Source organism: Onychostruthus taczanowskii, unplaced genomic scaffold (genome assembly GCF_017590055.1).
Source record: "Onychostruthus taczanowskii isolate IOZ18803 unplaced genomic scaffold, ASM1759005v1 scaffold10, whole genome shotgun sequence".
NCBI classification, from domain to species: domain Eukaryota; kingdom Metazoa; phylum Chordata; class Aves; order Passeriformes; family Passeridae; genus Onychostruthus; species Onychostruthus taczanowskii.
The window spans coordinates 6,882,380-6,895,946 of record NW_024496526.1 but is presented as its reverse complement, the minus strand read 5'-3'; the positions used below and the strand labels follow the sequence as shown (position 1 = coordinate 6,895,946).

General features: G+C 39.7%; 1 protein-coding gene across 2 annotated transcripts; it reads right to left on the bottom strand.

Annotated features, from left to right (window-relative positions):
- Positions 1-470: 470 nt before the first annotated feature.
- On the bottom strand, positions 471-13,557 carry EAF2 (ELL associated factor 2). 2 transcript variants are annotated; one of them, XM_041405884.1, is made up of 6 exons: positions 13,387-13,557; positions 10,981-11,075; positions 10,167-10,303; positions 9,233-9,378; positions 5,709-5,975; positions 471-1,307 (listed from the first exon to the last, which is right to left on the bottom strand). In XM_041405884.1, the coding sequence occupies exons 1-6, from the start codon at positions 13,487-13,489 to the stop codon at positions 1,261-1,263; spliced, it is 795 nt and encodes a 264-aa protein (XP_041261818.1). In that variant the 5' UTR covers positions 13,490-13,557; the 3' UTR covers positions 471-1,260. The 2 variants fall into 2 exon arrangements, with proteins under 2 accessions (XP_041261818.1, XP_041261827.1); XM_041405893.1 differs by lacking the exon at positions 13,387-13,557 and adding an exon at positions 12,914-13,035.
- Positions 13,558-13,567: the final 10 nt, after the last annotated feature.

Genomic DNA, 13,567 nt, shown 5'->3' with positions numbered 1-13,567 from the left:
TGATCTAACCACTGCAATCCAGCAAAGGAGACTTCTGTGCAAGACTGAACAGACTTATCTTGTCAGAACTCACCCTACAGACATTTGCTACTGTTACAAAACTCTTAAGTGGTAAATTACAGGATGAAATTTAGAATCTGATCCTCAGTTCTTTAAGTCTTGAAGTATAATTTCATATATGAAAAAAAGACCTTTTCTCATCTAATATGGCATTAGTTCCCACTGGCATTTGGATGTAATCTGTAATAAACATTCAGTTGCATCACCATAAACTTTTGGCAACTCTTACTAAGGGTCACCTCAGTGGAACAAAAGCAACAAACATTTCAGTCTTGTAGACAGGTTAGAGAGTCCTTACTAGCTACTATTTCACTGCTTTATTTCTTCACCTGATCCCTTCACTGGCATGACTACTTTAGGTAGAAAATTGAATTCTTAACCAGTAAAAACAGAATCTGATGCATGAAAATGATAAACATTTGCTTTATTAAATTACTCTTATACTTCTACAAAGAAATTTTCTGATTTCCGTTACAGAATTAAATGAAGGAAATTCATTGCTGTCTCTGCAGTTACCTAAATTTAGATACAAAAAGGTTGTAAAAAGACTGCCCTATTCAAATTACATAAAACAGGCAGAGAACAGACAAGTTCCCTTAGGAATCTTGAGGCTCAGAAATATATAAAGTCCCATTATATAATGAAATTAAGAATTCAGCAATGTGTTGAACAATTGTAAACTGTAACTGCACTAGTGGACCACATTATTCAGCAGTTTCCTTAAAGGTATGAACTGTGAACTGAACAAAATGTGTAGCTGACACAGCAAACCTCATTTAGTTGTTGTCTCTTTCTCTCCCTCCAAGTCAAAGTTATGAGATCAGCATTTAAGTGATAGGAAGGAAACTTGCCTCCATAAATATCAGAAGTTTCTCCATTTCATAGCTATTTATATAAAGTAACTAGCTATTACAAATCAGTTTCAAGTAAAACAGGTGGCTGAGGCAAAAATAATCAAAATCAGATCATACACAATTTTACTGTAAATACAGTAATTTGAAAGATAAACACATAACCATAGCACTGACAGGATATCAATGCTGCTGTATAACAGACATGATGTGTCAGTAGAAAATTAGGATGTCTATTATCAAAATTGAGGACATTCATTCCAGTCTCTGGTAATCTAATCTTAGTGCAAAACAGATGCTAAGACATATTTAGCAAAAAAAGGTGATACATTTAAGGCCAAAAAGTTGTTCAGTCATCACTATCGCTTCCAGATTCACTCAGCTGCAAGTCATTTCCTAGAAGAAAAAGAGTCAACATATTAGTCATTTTCAAGGAAACCATTTTCTTCTTTCACCATAATCCCTTTCCCAATTAAGGCTTACAAAAGCTAACAGCAAACAGGTAAGGGGGGCTGGACTAGATGATCTTTCAAGTCTCTTTTAACCCAAACTATTGTATGATAAAAGAATACGTAGGTGTAGAACCAAACTCACAGTGACAGAACCTTAGAGAGATCACTTTTCTATAATTTTAAAATCTTGGCAAGGAAGCCATTAGCATATTTGCACAAGGGCATTTATTTAACATCACCAGATCACAAAAGACAACACCTAGCTATTTCTGCCACCCACATTTTCATGTTTCACAAGTGGAAAAACTGCTGGTGAATGCAGTTTTACGAAAAACAAGTTGTTGGGTTTTTTTGGAAACACATCTGAATGCTACTCAGCTGTACTTGAAAACAAAGTGGTGTCTCAATCAAGAAGAGCAGCTCTTTGACATACCACTTAAAGATGTATCAGTGACCTACTATTTCAAACTGGTTTTGGAACAAGTGAGCAAACAAAACATCAAAAGAAATTTTACAAAGCACTTTAATTTGGTGGCTCGCTCTATATATTTCAAAATGAGGAAGTAAAAAGGCTACACTGTGCTTGCTGTGGATGTCCATAAACTCAGGGGGTGTGAGGAAGGGAATCTTCCCAGGATGACAGATAGCTAACAAAAAATACAGCAGCATGCTCTACACAATCTACATCACATCTCAACTTCCCACACGTTTCTAGGAGTCTGTTCCAACTGGTATGCTTTTACCCACACCTCCCTTGCCAAACAACCATTACAAAAGAAAAAAAAATCATCTCAGGCTGTGCAGAAATGGCCTAAAAACAAAAGAAAAATCATTGAAACTGAGAAAACTGAGTCAACACACTATTCTCACATCAAAACCCCCACAAGACTCAGATTGGATCTTTAATTCTCAGGCATATCCTTTCTGCCAGAACACTGGAGTCTTTAACATGGCTGCATTTAGCCTTCCTTTGTTTTCCACTGTGTCATCAATAATGCTTAGAAAGTGGTACATGCTTCTCTGCAACAACAAAAACACTTTATATAAGAAAAGAATAATCAAGATGGTTGTTTCCAAAAATCTTTAAAGTATTATTGTAGACTTTTTTCCTTTACAATCCTCTATATAGAGAAAAAAATTACAGCCAGATTATTTTAAGATAAATTTAAAAAGCACTTTAGAAAGAACAAAACCAAGTTATTTGTCAATAATTATTCAGAACAATGTAATAGCCTAAAAGATCTTTCAAGATAGAGAAGGTATTGGTAAATTTAACTCGTGTATTTATCACTCAAAGGAGAATTACAGTGAATTCTTAGAAATCCCAGCCCTCTTATGCACTAGCTACTTTATGGGAGGACAGGGAGTGTGAACAAGAAGATAACCTTCCAAATGGTGTTTCAGCAGCCTTCAAAAGTTATTTCAACACAGTTAATAGAAATTACACAAACGCTGTAACACCAGCCAAAAATACCAATGCTTGTGAAAACCAGCAGATGGGAAAAGCAAGAACTCCAAGTTCCAGAGTCAGAATTAATATTTTAGGATTTACTTCAGGCTAAGCTTTCTGCCTCATTTTTGCAATCCTATTTCAGAAAAACACCTTCAGAGAGAGGGCAAAATAGCACAATCTAGAGCTGGTGGCTTTCAGATGGATTTGGTGCCCAGAGAGAAAGCTCATTTAATGAGGACCCTGAAGAAACATCTAGACTGTTGTACTTGTGAGGCAGCAATGAAGTGAGGGTGAACTGCTGAATTGTTTTCATGGTGCCAGCTGCTTATTAGCAATATTAATTAGGGGAATAGATTGCACTGCAAATTACATTTCCTGTGTTTTTAAATAAGTGAATGTAATATATTCATCTGAATTCTTGCTAGTTATAGGGGACAGGGAAACTCACAGGAGTGATCACTGTCTCACAAATCTTAGCGGTCCCACCAACACCAAACTAATACAAGGGAAAATTATTTGTCAAAGTAAACCAGCTATGTTTGTACCAAGCATCAAAAGAAGTGAAGTTGTGCTGAATACTAAGTACCTAACACAAGGCTGCAGAATAGCCCATCTATGCTGGGTTTTCTTTGGAAAGTTACTTTGTTTAACATAACCCTTGTTTAAACAAAAAGTAGACATAAAGCAACATATGATCAAATATTCATGAAGAACAGATTCATTAGTGGCACTATTTATAGACTTTGTTATAAGGCAAGCTGTGAGCCTATATAATCAGCTTCTCAAGGTAGAAAGGGGAAGAAGCAGTATTTTGGGAGTGAGGGGCAGTCTTGAGCCTCAGATTCCTGAAGACGTAGATTTGGATCTGACAGAAGTATTTCATTACCATGCTCTAGACACCACCTCCTCTATTTTCCAAGTTCTACAAATTTCAGCTGTATAATTTCTACATGCAAGATAAAACTCTGCTGTCTAAGCTTCCCCCAACCTTCTCCCTGCACACAGAAAGTCAAAGAAAAACTTCACTAATTACCTGGTATGGCCCCAGTTCTACAGAGGTGCGCAAAACTAGTCACAGACATAAGCACACACCTCAAAGCAAGATTAGACAAGCAAGCAGCTTGTGCTGACATTTGTTGATTCAGTATTTTATTTTTGCAAAACCTTATTTGAGATGGAAGAAATGACTGTACAAAATCTGACTGAGAACTCTTGCCATTCAAAGTAGAACAATGTGCTATCCGTTTAGTTTCTCCAGGTTTCACTCTCCTGCCAAATTCCCTCAGCAACAGAGCTCAAGAGCAGTTTTGGAAGTAGCTGGTTTGATCTTTAACTAGTGGAGGTGTCTTCTAAATGTTAACTGCACTGGAAGTTGGGGATGGAATTGTTTTAAGCAGCAACATATCTGTAACCATAATAGAAGTAAATGGCAATAATCTCAAGAGCTGGGCAAGCTCAGAGGCCTAAGGTTACAAGCAGAGGTTCTACCTGTCAACATGATTCTCAAGCAACATCAAGCCACCAGCTCCCCCTGAAACAGTCATGATGTTGTCATGGTTTAAGCAGCATTTTCTCCCTATGCCGGAACTGGTGGACTTGGCCACCTGTACTTGTATTTCTCACTGGAAGTGTTGCCACCTGAGATTCTGTCACTGGGGATAAAGCTTAATCACATTTTCATAACAGTTTAATTTAAAGTGTGGAGAACGGGAAATCACATTTGTCAGTAAGGGTTGAAATAAGTGACACTCTAATGTTACGCAAATTGTAAACATGAAGACATTGTTCTCTGCAGTGAACAGTGTCAGTAAAATGACAGTAAAATGAAAGCAGCATTTAGTTCTCTGCACACAAAGTCACAGGACTTTTCACTCTGATCTTATCTGTTAATGCAGTACATAATTAAATATCAATGCAGGTTATTTAAGTATTTAAATACTAGTTAAAAAAAGAGAAAAAAGAAAAAGAACTGTCATTCATGTTATCCACTAAGAGCTGAAATAAAAGTAGATCTGCCAGAGTCTAAAATTTCAGTATAACAAGTTTACATATAAATGATAAACCATAATGATCTTAGGCTGCAAACCAGGGTAGATGGAAATCTCTTCAAACCAAGATCTGGCAGCTAAGCAGCTAACTAAAAATGTAACCATTCTGGAAGAGTTGTCATAGCTGAATACTCAGTTCTATGTCTGAGTGCTCCTGTTATTTAGGTAGTGAACTTTACTTTCTCTGCCTAGTGGGATTTTATTTTTTATGTGAGAGTTTTTTCAAATTTTCCTTTTTTTGAATACACTGAGCATTCAATTCCAGACTGTGCAGCAACCGCTCTTGAACATCACAGCTACTCTTCAAATTAAATTTTTAGTTGCTTGAATGTGTGGAATAAGATAATATCACCTGAAAGCAAATCACCTCCTTCCTTATATGCAAAGGACAGTTTTGCCATGTTGGCCAGTGGATCACTGCCATAAGTAATTGTAACAGACACAGCTCAGAATACACAATCTTTTGTGTAACTCAGAGTAGTGCAACCATACTATCCTTCCCACAGTTCTATCCAAGAAATGATAAGCGTATGTTTAGGGAGTGCCCTGTTCAAGTATTTTCAATACAAAATTACTGTTCTCCAGTCCCAATGTATAGAACTGGGAGGAAGCCAGAACAGCTTAGGAAATATTTTCAACTGCTTCAGCTTTAATTTAATATCTCTGTGAACCACAAACCTTCTAGCCCAGTGTCTAATTCAGCCTGCTGCTGAACAATCAAACCCTAGCATCACTTCCCACAGTTTTAATTATAACAGAGACATACTTAAAAACAATATGGTTTCCTTTCAGAATCTTGATGTCTGGAATTGTGCACTAAGAAAAGAACAGCCTTTGTACTTACGTAGTGTATTCATCATATGACCGCTGCTCTCTTGGGATCTGTTATGACTGGCATCTTTGTCAGGAACAGCCTGTTGGGGTATGGCAGACACAGTAGGCTGAGGCTGCAAATACGGCATCGACATCGGAAGAGAGGGCTTCATTTCCTCATCTTCAGAATCACTAGAACTATTTTCACTACTTGATGAAGAGGACGAAGAACTTTTAGAGTCAGATGAACTGTCAGAGCTACTCAGCTGGTCCATGATACTGGCTTCTGCTTTTAGCTCTGCAAACAATATGATTTGTTTCTCAGTTTATGTTCATCATAATTGAAATATAAGGAAGAGGGGAAGAAAGGAAAAAAAATCAACAGACATCAGGAAAAAAATCAACACACTACAGCAACTTTAAAAAAACCCCAGACCAAACCCACCAAAGATCTCCAGAACAAAGAAAAGGGCACAAGTGAGTATCCAGCCTGTCATGTGGTTTTCTATTCTCATAGCTTGAGCACTTTCTCCCTTTCAAGCCAAGTGTTAGAACAAGGGTGACTGTGAACACAAATGCTTAACCCCACATTCCATGGGGTAATGCAGCCCACATAGCCTTTAATTTCTGCAACTAGCAGAAAATGTTCTGTGTTTTCCTTAGCACCCCAAATATGGCTTTCACTGACTAAAAACTGCAGTTACAATCCACAGATCAGTCACTGCGAGATGTCTGCAGCTGCACCCAAAATGTCTGCCAGCAATCCAGCATTGCAATCAATACATTTGTTTGGACCATGTTGTGACATTTTGCTCAAAATCAAGTTAAGCATGAAGAATCCAAAAGAGCCACCCAAAGTTTATATTAGGAACATTTCTCCAAATCCTTGTTTCATTATAGATTTGGAGGTGCAAATAATGCTGCACAGTATGCATTTCTGACATCAGTCCAACATACAGAGGAAGTTAATCTTTGCTGAAGGGTGCACATAATAATTGTGCAAAACACGAGTGCTGAGAGAAGTCCAAAACAGACTTCTGAATCATGGTGGAGGGAGGACTTGAGGAGTCATACAGGGTGCAGAAGTTCATCACTGTATAAGATTGTAACTACCCAGACATTTGTTAAGATGGGCTTACAAGCTCTTAGAGTACTTCAGGAACTGCTTTGATATAGCAGAAGCAATAAAGCAAGTGGAGAGTAACTCATCTCTCTTCAAATTCACCCAGTACAGAACAGGCTGAAGGTGAATGTCACCAAGATGCAAGACAGTGCAAAGCTTAAGAGAAGAAGGGAGGAGGAATAAAAAGATTAATCTTCAATACAAACTTCCATGAAATAGAATCTAAGTTATCAAAGGCCAGTCTAAAGGAAAGGCCATCTTTATCAAAGGCCTGTCTAAAAGAAAATTGTGTTCAGGAAAAATGGCACCTAAGTGTGCAGCTGTGGCTACAGTGACAAATTAACCCAAAGCTAGGAAAGAAAGAACAATGAAAGACTGAACTAGTCAAACATAAGGAAAAAAAGGAGAGCAGAAGAAAATAAGAATTGGAAGCATATAAGCATCCTTCTTTTACTAAGGACATGTATAAGAGACCATGATCCTCCACACATCTGGAGCTGTAAGATACCTAACTGAAGGACACCACTTAAGTCCTAAGCATTCAATTCCTCCTAAGCAATGTCTAATATCAGAAAAATTTTAAGTGAATGGCCAATACGAAAAACTAAGAAATAAGCCGCCTTGAATTTTGATGTCATTTAATCAGACGGAATTTAAATTAAGTCATTTTAACCAGTGAAGGAAGAGCAGTACATACACTAGAGGATAATGGCAGAATGAGCTTCCCCTCCACCCCAGAAAACAAAGTTAGTAACAAGTTCCAGGTAGTGTGCTTAAGCGGGAATGGTCAGTTACACAGCCATGGGATGAAGAATGATTAAGCAGGAACACTTCTGAAGAGTCTGGGAGTTACAGTGCATCCCTGCACTGTCCTACCACTTCATGCTGCCCGGAAATGACTTGATACTGTTTGGTCTTGTGATACTACAGACATGATACTATTTGTTCTTTGTGTATAAAGATGAAGAGTGCCTGGAAGGCAGCTTTCTTGCTCACATCAGCACTGCTAAAACTTCAGTAGATGTGTTTAGGGACTATACTTTAGCAAGTTTTTGGACCCATTGCAAGAAAGCTAAAGGAAATTGACAACAAATCAGGGATTTGGAAAGGAAGCTTCTAAGGAAAGATTGGATCAACTGGTGTCATTTTGCATAAAGAATGGGAAAGACAGAGCAGTTTGAGTCTGTGAAGGACTGCTCAAAAGCAGCACAGTAATCTGCTCTGTACTTGCATGATGAATATGAAAGTAGTAATAGGCTTGCTGTCAGACTATCTGTACAGGAGAACCCAAACAGTAAGGAGAGCAAAGCCCTGGAATGGCTTGCCAGCAACTACAAGGATCTGTCATTGGAAGGTTCTAAGAACAGGTTAAAAGTTACATCAGAAATCTGACTTTAGGACAAAAGGATGGACTAGATTATTTGATAATATCTCTACCATCCTTTTAATTTTTTCAACATTTTAAATAGTACTCAAAATTGGACTGGCACTACACAAGAGTTTGGTACATTGGCTGTCACTTTGGAGACTTTCAGTGTGTGATACCACCACTTCCCTCAAAAGAACAGACCACCTAGAAAAGGCATAATTTTATTTCATGTGCCCAATTTTTCCCTCCTCTTTGGAACCTTAGATGAATTCTAGTACTGTCCTGCAATATAGATTTCTGGTCAGAGCTTAAAACCAAAATGGAAACAAATACATCTTCATAATGATGCATCTAAAAAAAATTCTTTTTAAAGGAATTCAGAACAACTTAGGAAGCAGATGTCAGTTCCAGTCAATGAAACTGCCACCTGTCAGCATTTCTGTAACAAGTAATTACCACCTGCCATCTTCCTTGTCCTCCCAAAGGAAATAAGGCCTCCTATTAAGTGAAATATGAGTGTCACACCAAACCAGAATCTCTCAAGGAAACAGTACATAGCACTGCTCAAGGGTTGATTTATGCAAGTTTTTAGCTGTCTTTTTCATTGGAACCTCATCTTCCACAAGGCTCTATCTGGTAATTTAAAGTGTATGTTGAGTTGTAAAGTACTGTAACATATTTGCTGAGTGCACAGAAAGAAAAAGCAGCAATGTCAAAATGGAAGTGACTTAGTTCCAGTACCACAATACAACCAAGCATATACTTGATTAAAGAAGCAGTGGAAGACAGAGTCAAGGAGACAGCAGCAGGACCCTTGGCATTATTAAGCCTAATGGTTCAGCTGTTTTTTACTGTTGCAAGCTACAAATACTGCTTTTTTACCCATTTGAGCCAGAGTGGTCAGTTCCATATCAGAGTGTAGTTGCTTATATAATCAGCTTCTAGTGTGAAACTCAAATAACACAAAGCAAAACAAAAACAACATACACTCACAAAAACCTCTTAAAAACTAATTGCTTGTTAACAGCAAAATCTCTGAAACTTATGTGCCAGTGGAGCTTACCCCGTTCAATATCATCCATAGGAGAAGATGGAAACGTTTTTTCCTTTGATGGAGAGCTTTTAACATTGTTTGGAACCTTTGTTGCATTTCGCATTTGCTGCTGTTGCTGCTCAATTCGAGACTGGACTTTACTGCTTCCTTCAGCTCTGTGTGTAAAAGGGAACAACTTTTAATTACTAGAAGGCCCTTTTAATTACTAGAAGGCAAGATGCAAGGAAAAAGGCAAGAACGCAGGGGTCATGGTACCATGGAATTATTTCTTATGCCTTTCTAAATAGCAGCTTTTGATTCTTAGGTAAGTTATTATACTGGTAAGTTATACTAATACACGTAATATATTAATGTTGTAATATTAATATGGTATATGTGTTTTAAATTCTTTTTATAAGTGCTATTAACTTTATAATATTTTGTCAGTTGATTTGTTTTTGTACCAAGTGTACCAAGGATCACTTAATAATAATTCTTCTGGAAGTTACTTAGATAGACTCAGTAGCAGAAAAATATTTAAAAACTTGGTGTGAGAAAAACCCGTTACAATTACTGAGTCACAAAATTTTATTTTTTTTTTTTATTTTTATTTCCTCATTTACAAGCCAGAAGACAGTAGGCAAACTAATAGCTAAACAGATGGGTTTTTTCCTCCCTCTAAACTATTTTCTGGTTTAGAAAATAGTTACTATTTCTTTCAATATTATTACATGTTTTGGTTAACAAAAAAATACATTGATTTCTTCTGCAGTCATGACTCAAAAGGTGTGAAGTCAGTTTGCTGGGAAAGCAGGCTTTTCACTCTTTTGAGCAAGACCAGGTACTTTCTAAAATTATGTTTTCCTAAAGATAGTGATATGTAGTTATATATCTCAATTTAGACTCATTAACATTGATTTTCAAAATGAGTAAAGCACAGCTGTTTCTCCTGTAAATCACCCACCTGGTTTTTTTCACAGTGATGTTGCTACTCAGTTTCTCTAGGCGACATTCTCCAGTGTCATGGTTGATAATTAAGATACATTCTTTTAGGTAAGGCTTCTTTGAGCCCTTGAACACAGTCACTGGCGGAGTTGAACCCTATTAAATCAGAAGTCCAGTAAGTGTTACTCCTGTAGTTGTTTTTCTTAGAAACAGCAATCCTTCAGTGGTGACAAGTTCACTACAAGCGATCATTTCTAGCCATTAAAAATGTCATTGGTTAATTCAAATTAGATTCACAGTAGCCATGGCCAAAAGCAGCTGGTGTTTGACTGAAATTGGATTCTACACACTTAGCTTAGTTTGAAACTGATTAAGTGTTTATTTCCCAGTATTTCCTTATTTCTCTCTAGGACTCCTCTCACCAAAAGGGGTTTCAGTTCCCATATCAGCAGAGCAGTAAAGCATGGCAGGTAGTAAATTTTCCCTTTCCAGTCTTTCCTGCTTTAGAACTGCACTAGAGCAATAAATACCAAGGGGAAACTTGCACTGCCAACATACACATGAAGCTTTTCTGTGTACGCAACACTTCTGGGTCATCCTACAGCATATTTCCAGTGCAGCAAATACACTTAAAGCTACAGTGCAGCTGTTTAACCTTTGGGTCTTTTGTAATCTTACATTCTTAGAACAATTGTTTTTCTACTCTAAAAATCACTCAGGCAGCTCTGAAGCAGCACTAAAACTTTATCCCCTTCCATAGTCAGGGTATATACTTAGGACAAGAACATAAATCATTCTTTTAAGCCCGCCACTCTTCAGCCACATCAACTCACCTCAATATTTGGCAGCGTTATTGTCACCTGTTCACCTTTGCCAACTTCAAGGTCTCCTTCACAGGACATATCAATAGATGCAGGCTTAAAGTCATCTAAATATAAAAACAAATTACATTATTTACAGGCTTTTCAGGAATCTTATAAATGCAGGCACCACTTAATTGCAGTTGGAGGCTATTAAGTATAAGCCTTTTTTGCTAGTGTATCATCTAGCATCCCCCTGAGCAGATCATTCCATAAGTCAATAGGATTCAAAGTCAAGCAGCTTTTCTCAGGATTCATTATAAGTGTTTAAATCTTTAGGTTAAAATTAGAAAAATACCCTTAGGTTTTAATGGATAAGGAAGCCAAACAAGCTATGTTATATTTCAAAAGGTATATTCTCATGTAATTACTTTCAGAAAAATCAATAAATAGTTCTTGAAAATGCTGATCGCAAACATGGGAGATGCAGACAAGTGACTGAAAATGCAAAGACCAACATCAACCCTCAATATGCATTTCTCATCCTGTTTCCAACTTTACTGTAACGAGCACGTCAGAACCTGACAAAAACTTGGTGTTTCAGTATAGTTATTACTGTTGAAAGTGAAATTCCTTCCCAATTTAACATTGATTTACATTTTGGTTTTTTTCAGCATATAAAGGGCTTGTTAAAATAAGTTTTGAGCAAAAGAGGGTATTCTGATTTCTGGTCCTTTTCAAAAGTCTGAGACATTGCAAACGAGCATATATTCAGGCATCAGCACGGCAGCTGTCACATACCATTACCTACAAAGTATTATTTCCACCACAAATACATTGGGAAGGGCTACAGCCCAAACTCTGCCCGTGCCGGTTTAGGGAGACAGGATAGCATCAAGAGGTTCTTCAAGCCTGTGATAACGCATGCGGGGTTGAGCCCGCGGTCCAGGTACGGCAGGGCCAGTCCCGCACCCCGGGGTGCCGCTGCCCTGCCTCGCACGCCGCAGAAGGCGGAGGGGACCCATGGGCCGGCACACGCTCCTCGCCTCGCTGCCTGCCCCAGCTCACGATGCTGGTCACCGACGGCGGCATTCCTGCAGCTGGGGAGCTTCCCAGTTCCCCAACTCGGCCTGCAGCCACGGGCCAGGCGGCACAGACCACAGCTGGGAAGCAGGGCTCCAGCCAGCACACCAAGCGGGCAGGAAAACCAGGCTGCGGGAGCTGGTGGGCAGGGCCGTGCGCGCAGCAGGCTCACAGCTCAGACACAGGTGACAGCCCCTGCTAACCCCGAAATGTCCTCCAGGAATAAGCATGCAACTGTTCCGAAGTTTCTCATCAAATCAGAGAATATTTACTTTTATATATGGCCACTGGCTGTTAATAATTGAGAAAATGAAGACAGTGATACTTCCAGCCTTAACTTCTAACCAACAGCTGTTTTCCCTTTTACTCAACCGTTTTAAAAAGTCAGGTGTTGGAGGATATTTCTTCTGAATGTACATTTGATAGAACTGATGAACATGCCAGTTTTCTATGTCTCATTTGTTGGAAAGGAAGAGAGATTTCAAAACAGATTTCAGAACAAATCATCACATTACAAGAGTCAGCATGAAACTAAGGGTAGGAGGTACCAGACGGGGTTGTTAGTCCTCTTCAAAATTAGGGTAAATTCCAAATTGCAGCATTTGTTTAAATCCATTTATAACTTTCTTTCCCCCCCTCACCTCTGCTTCTACAGTTGGAGACAATCTGTCTAAGTGCCGTTCCCTTTGCTCACAGAGAGCACATTACCCATCTTGCACACTGGACACTCTCCAGAGAACATACGTGGTCTGAATCTTGGGGATATCAGTCTATATATAAATAATCAGACAACAAAACCAGAAGCTGCAGTCCTAAATTACCAAGGACTATAATCCTGGGAGCATTTGTTTCCTAGCTACCCTCAGAATCTTTGAGCACACACCTCTCTAGATAGTAATTATGTACTCAGGGAGGGCGTACTGGCTCCGTGATTAACACCGCCTGCCTTTAACCTTTGGTTGCTGAATTGCACGGAACTTCTAAAAACTGAGCGCAAGGAAAGAAGGCAGAGCCACAGGTTCAGCTTAGCTCTGTTTCCAGCAGAACCGCAGGGAGACGCTATGGAAAAGGCATAAAAAGCGAAGTTAGTGCCGAGCGGATAGCGAGGGGCAGCTCTAGGATACAATGGCCGTACGTGCTCCCAGCACCGACTGAAACCTGCCCCGCTCCCGAAATCCCCGACCAGCGCTGCACGGCACTCAGCGCCCAGCTGCGCCCCAGAGTCCCGGGACAGAAGCAGCCACCGAGAGTGGCCGCAGCCACCCCCGCCCTTCAGGGAACTGCGGGGACCGGCGGCCGCCGAACCCCTCCCCGACCCCCGCAGCCCCCGAGAGCTGCCCCAACCCCAGCACTCACAGCGGACGGTGTGGAAAGCGCAGCGCGGCTGCTTCTCGAAGCTCTCCCCCAGCTTTAGCACCCGCGCCTTGGGGTCGTAGAGCGACGGGACGGCTCCGTTCATCGCGGCAGCGCCTCACACCATGGCGGGCCCCGGGGCCGCCGCCGCCGCCCGCACCGAGCATCCCTCACGCCGCCCGGG

Bases quoted from the DNA above. Each gene is read 5' to 3' on its own strand.
- EAF2 (XM_041405884.1), bottom strand. From the start codon at position 13,489: ATGAACGGAGCCGTCCCGTCGCTCTACGACCCCAAGGCGCGGGTGCTA. The intron at 9,379-10,166 runs GTGGGTGATTTA...TTTTACACACAG, and splicing joins ATCACTGTGAAAAAAACCAG to AGCTGAAGGAAGCAGTAAAG. The intron at 5,976-9,232 runs GTAAGCTCCACT...TATTGTTTGCAG, and splicing joins TATGGATGATATTGAACGGG to AGCTAAAAGCAGAAGCCAGT.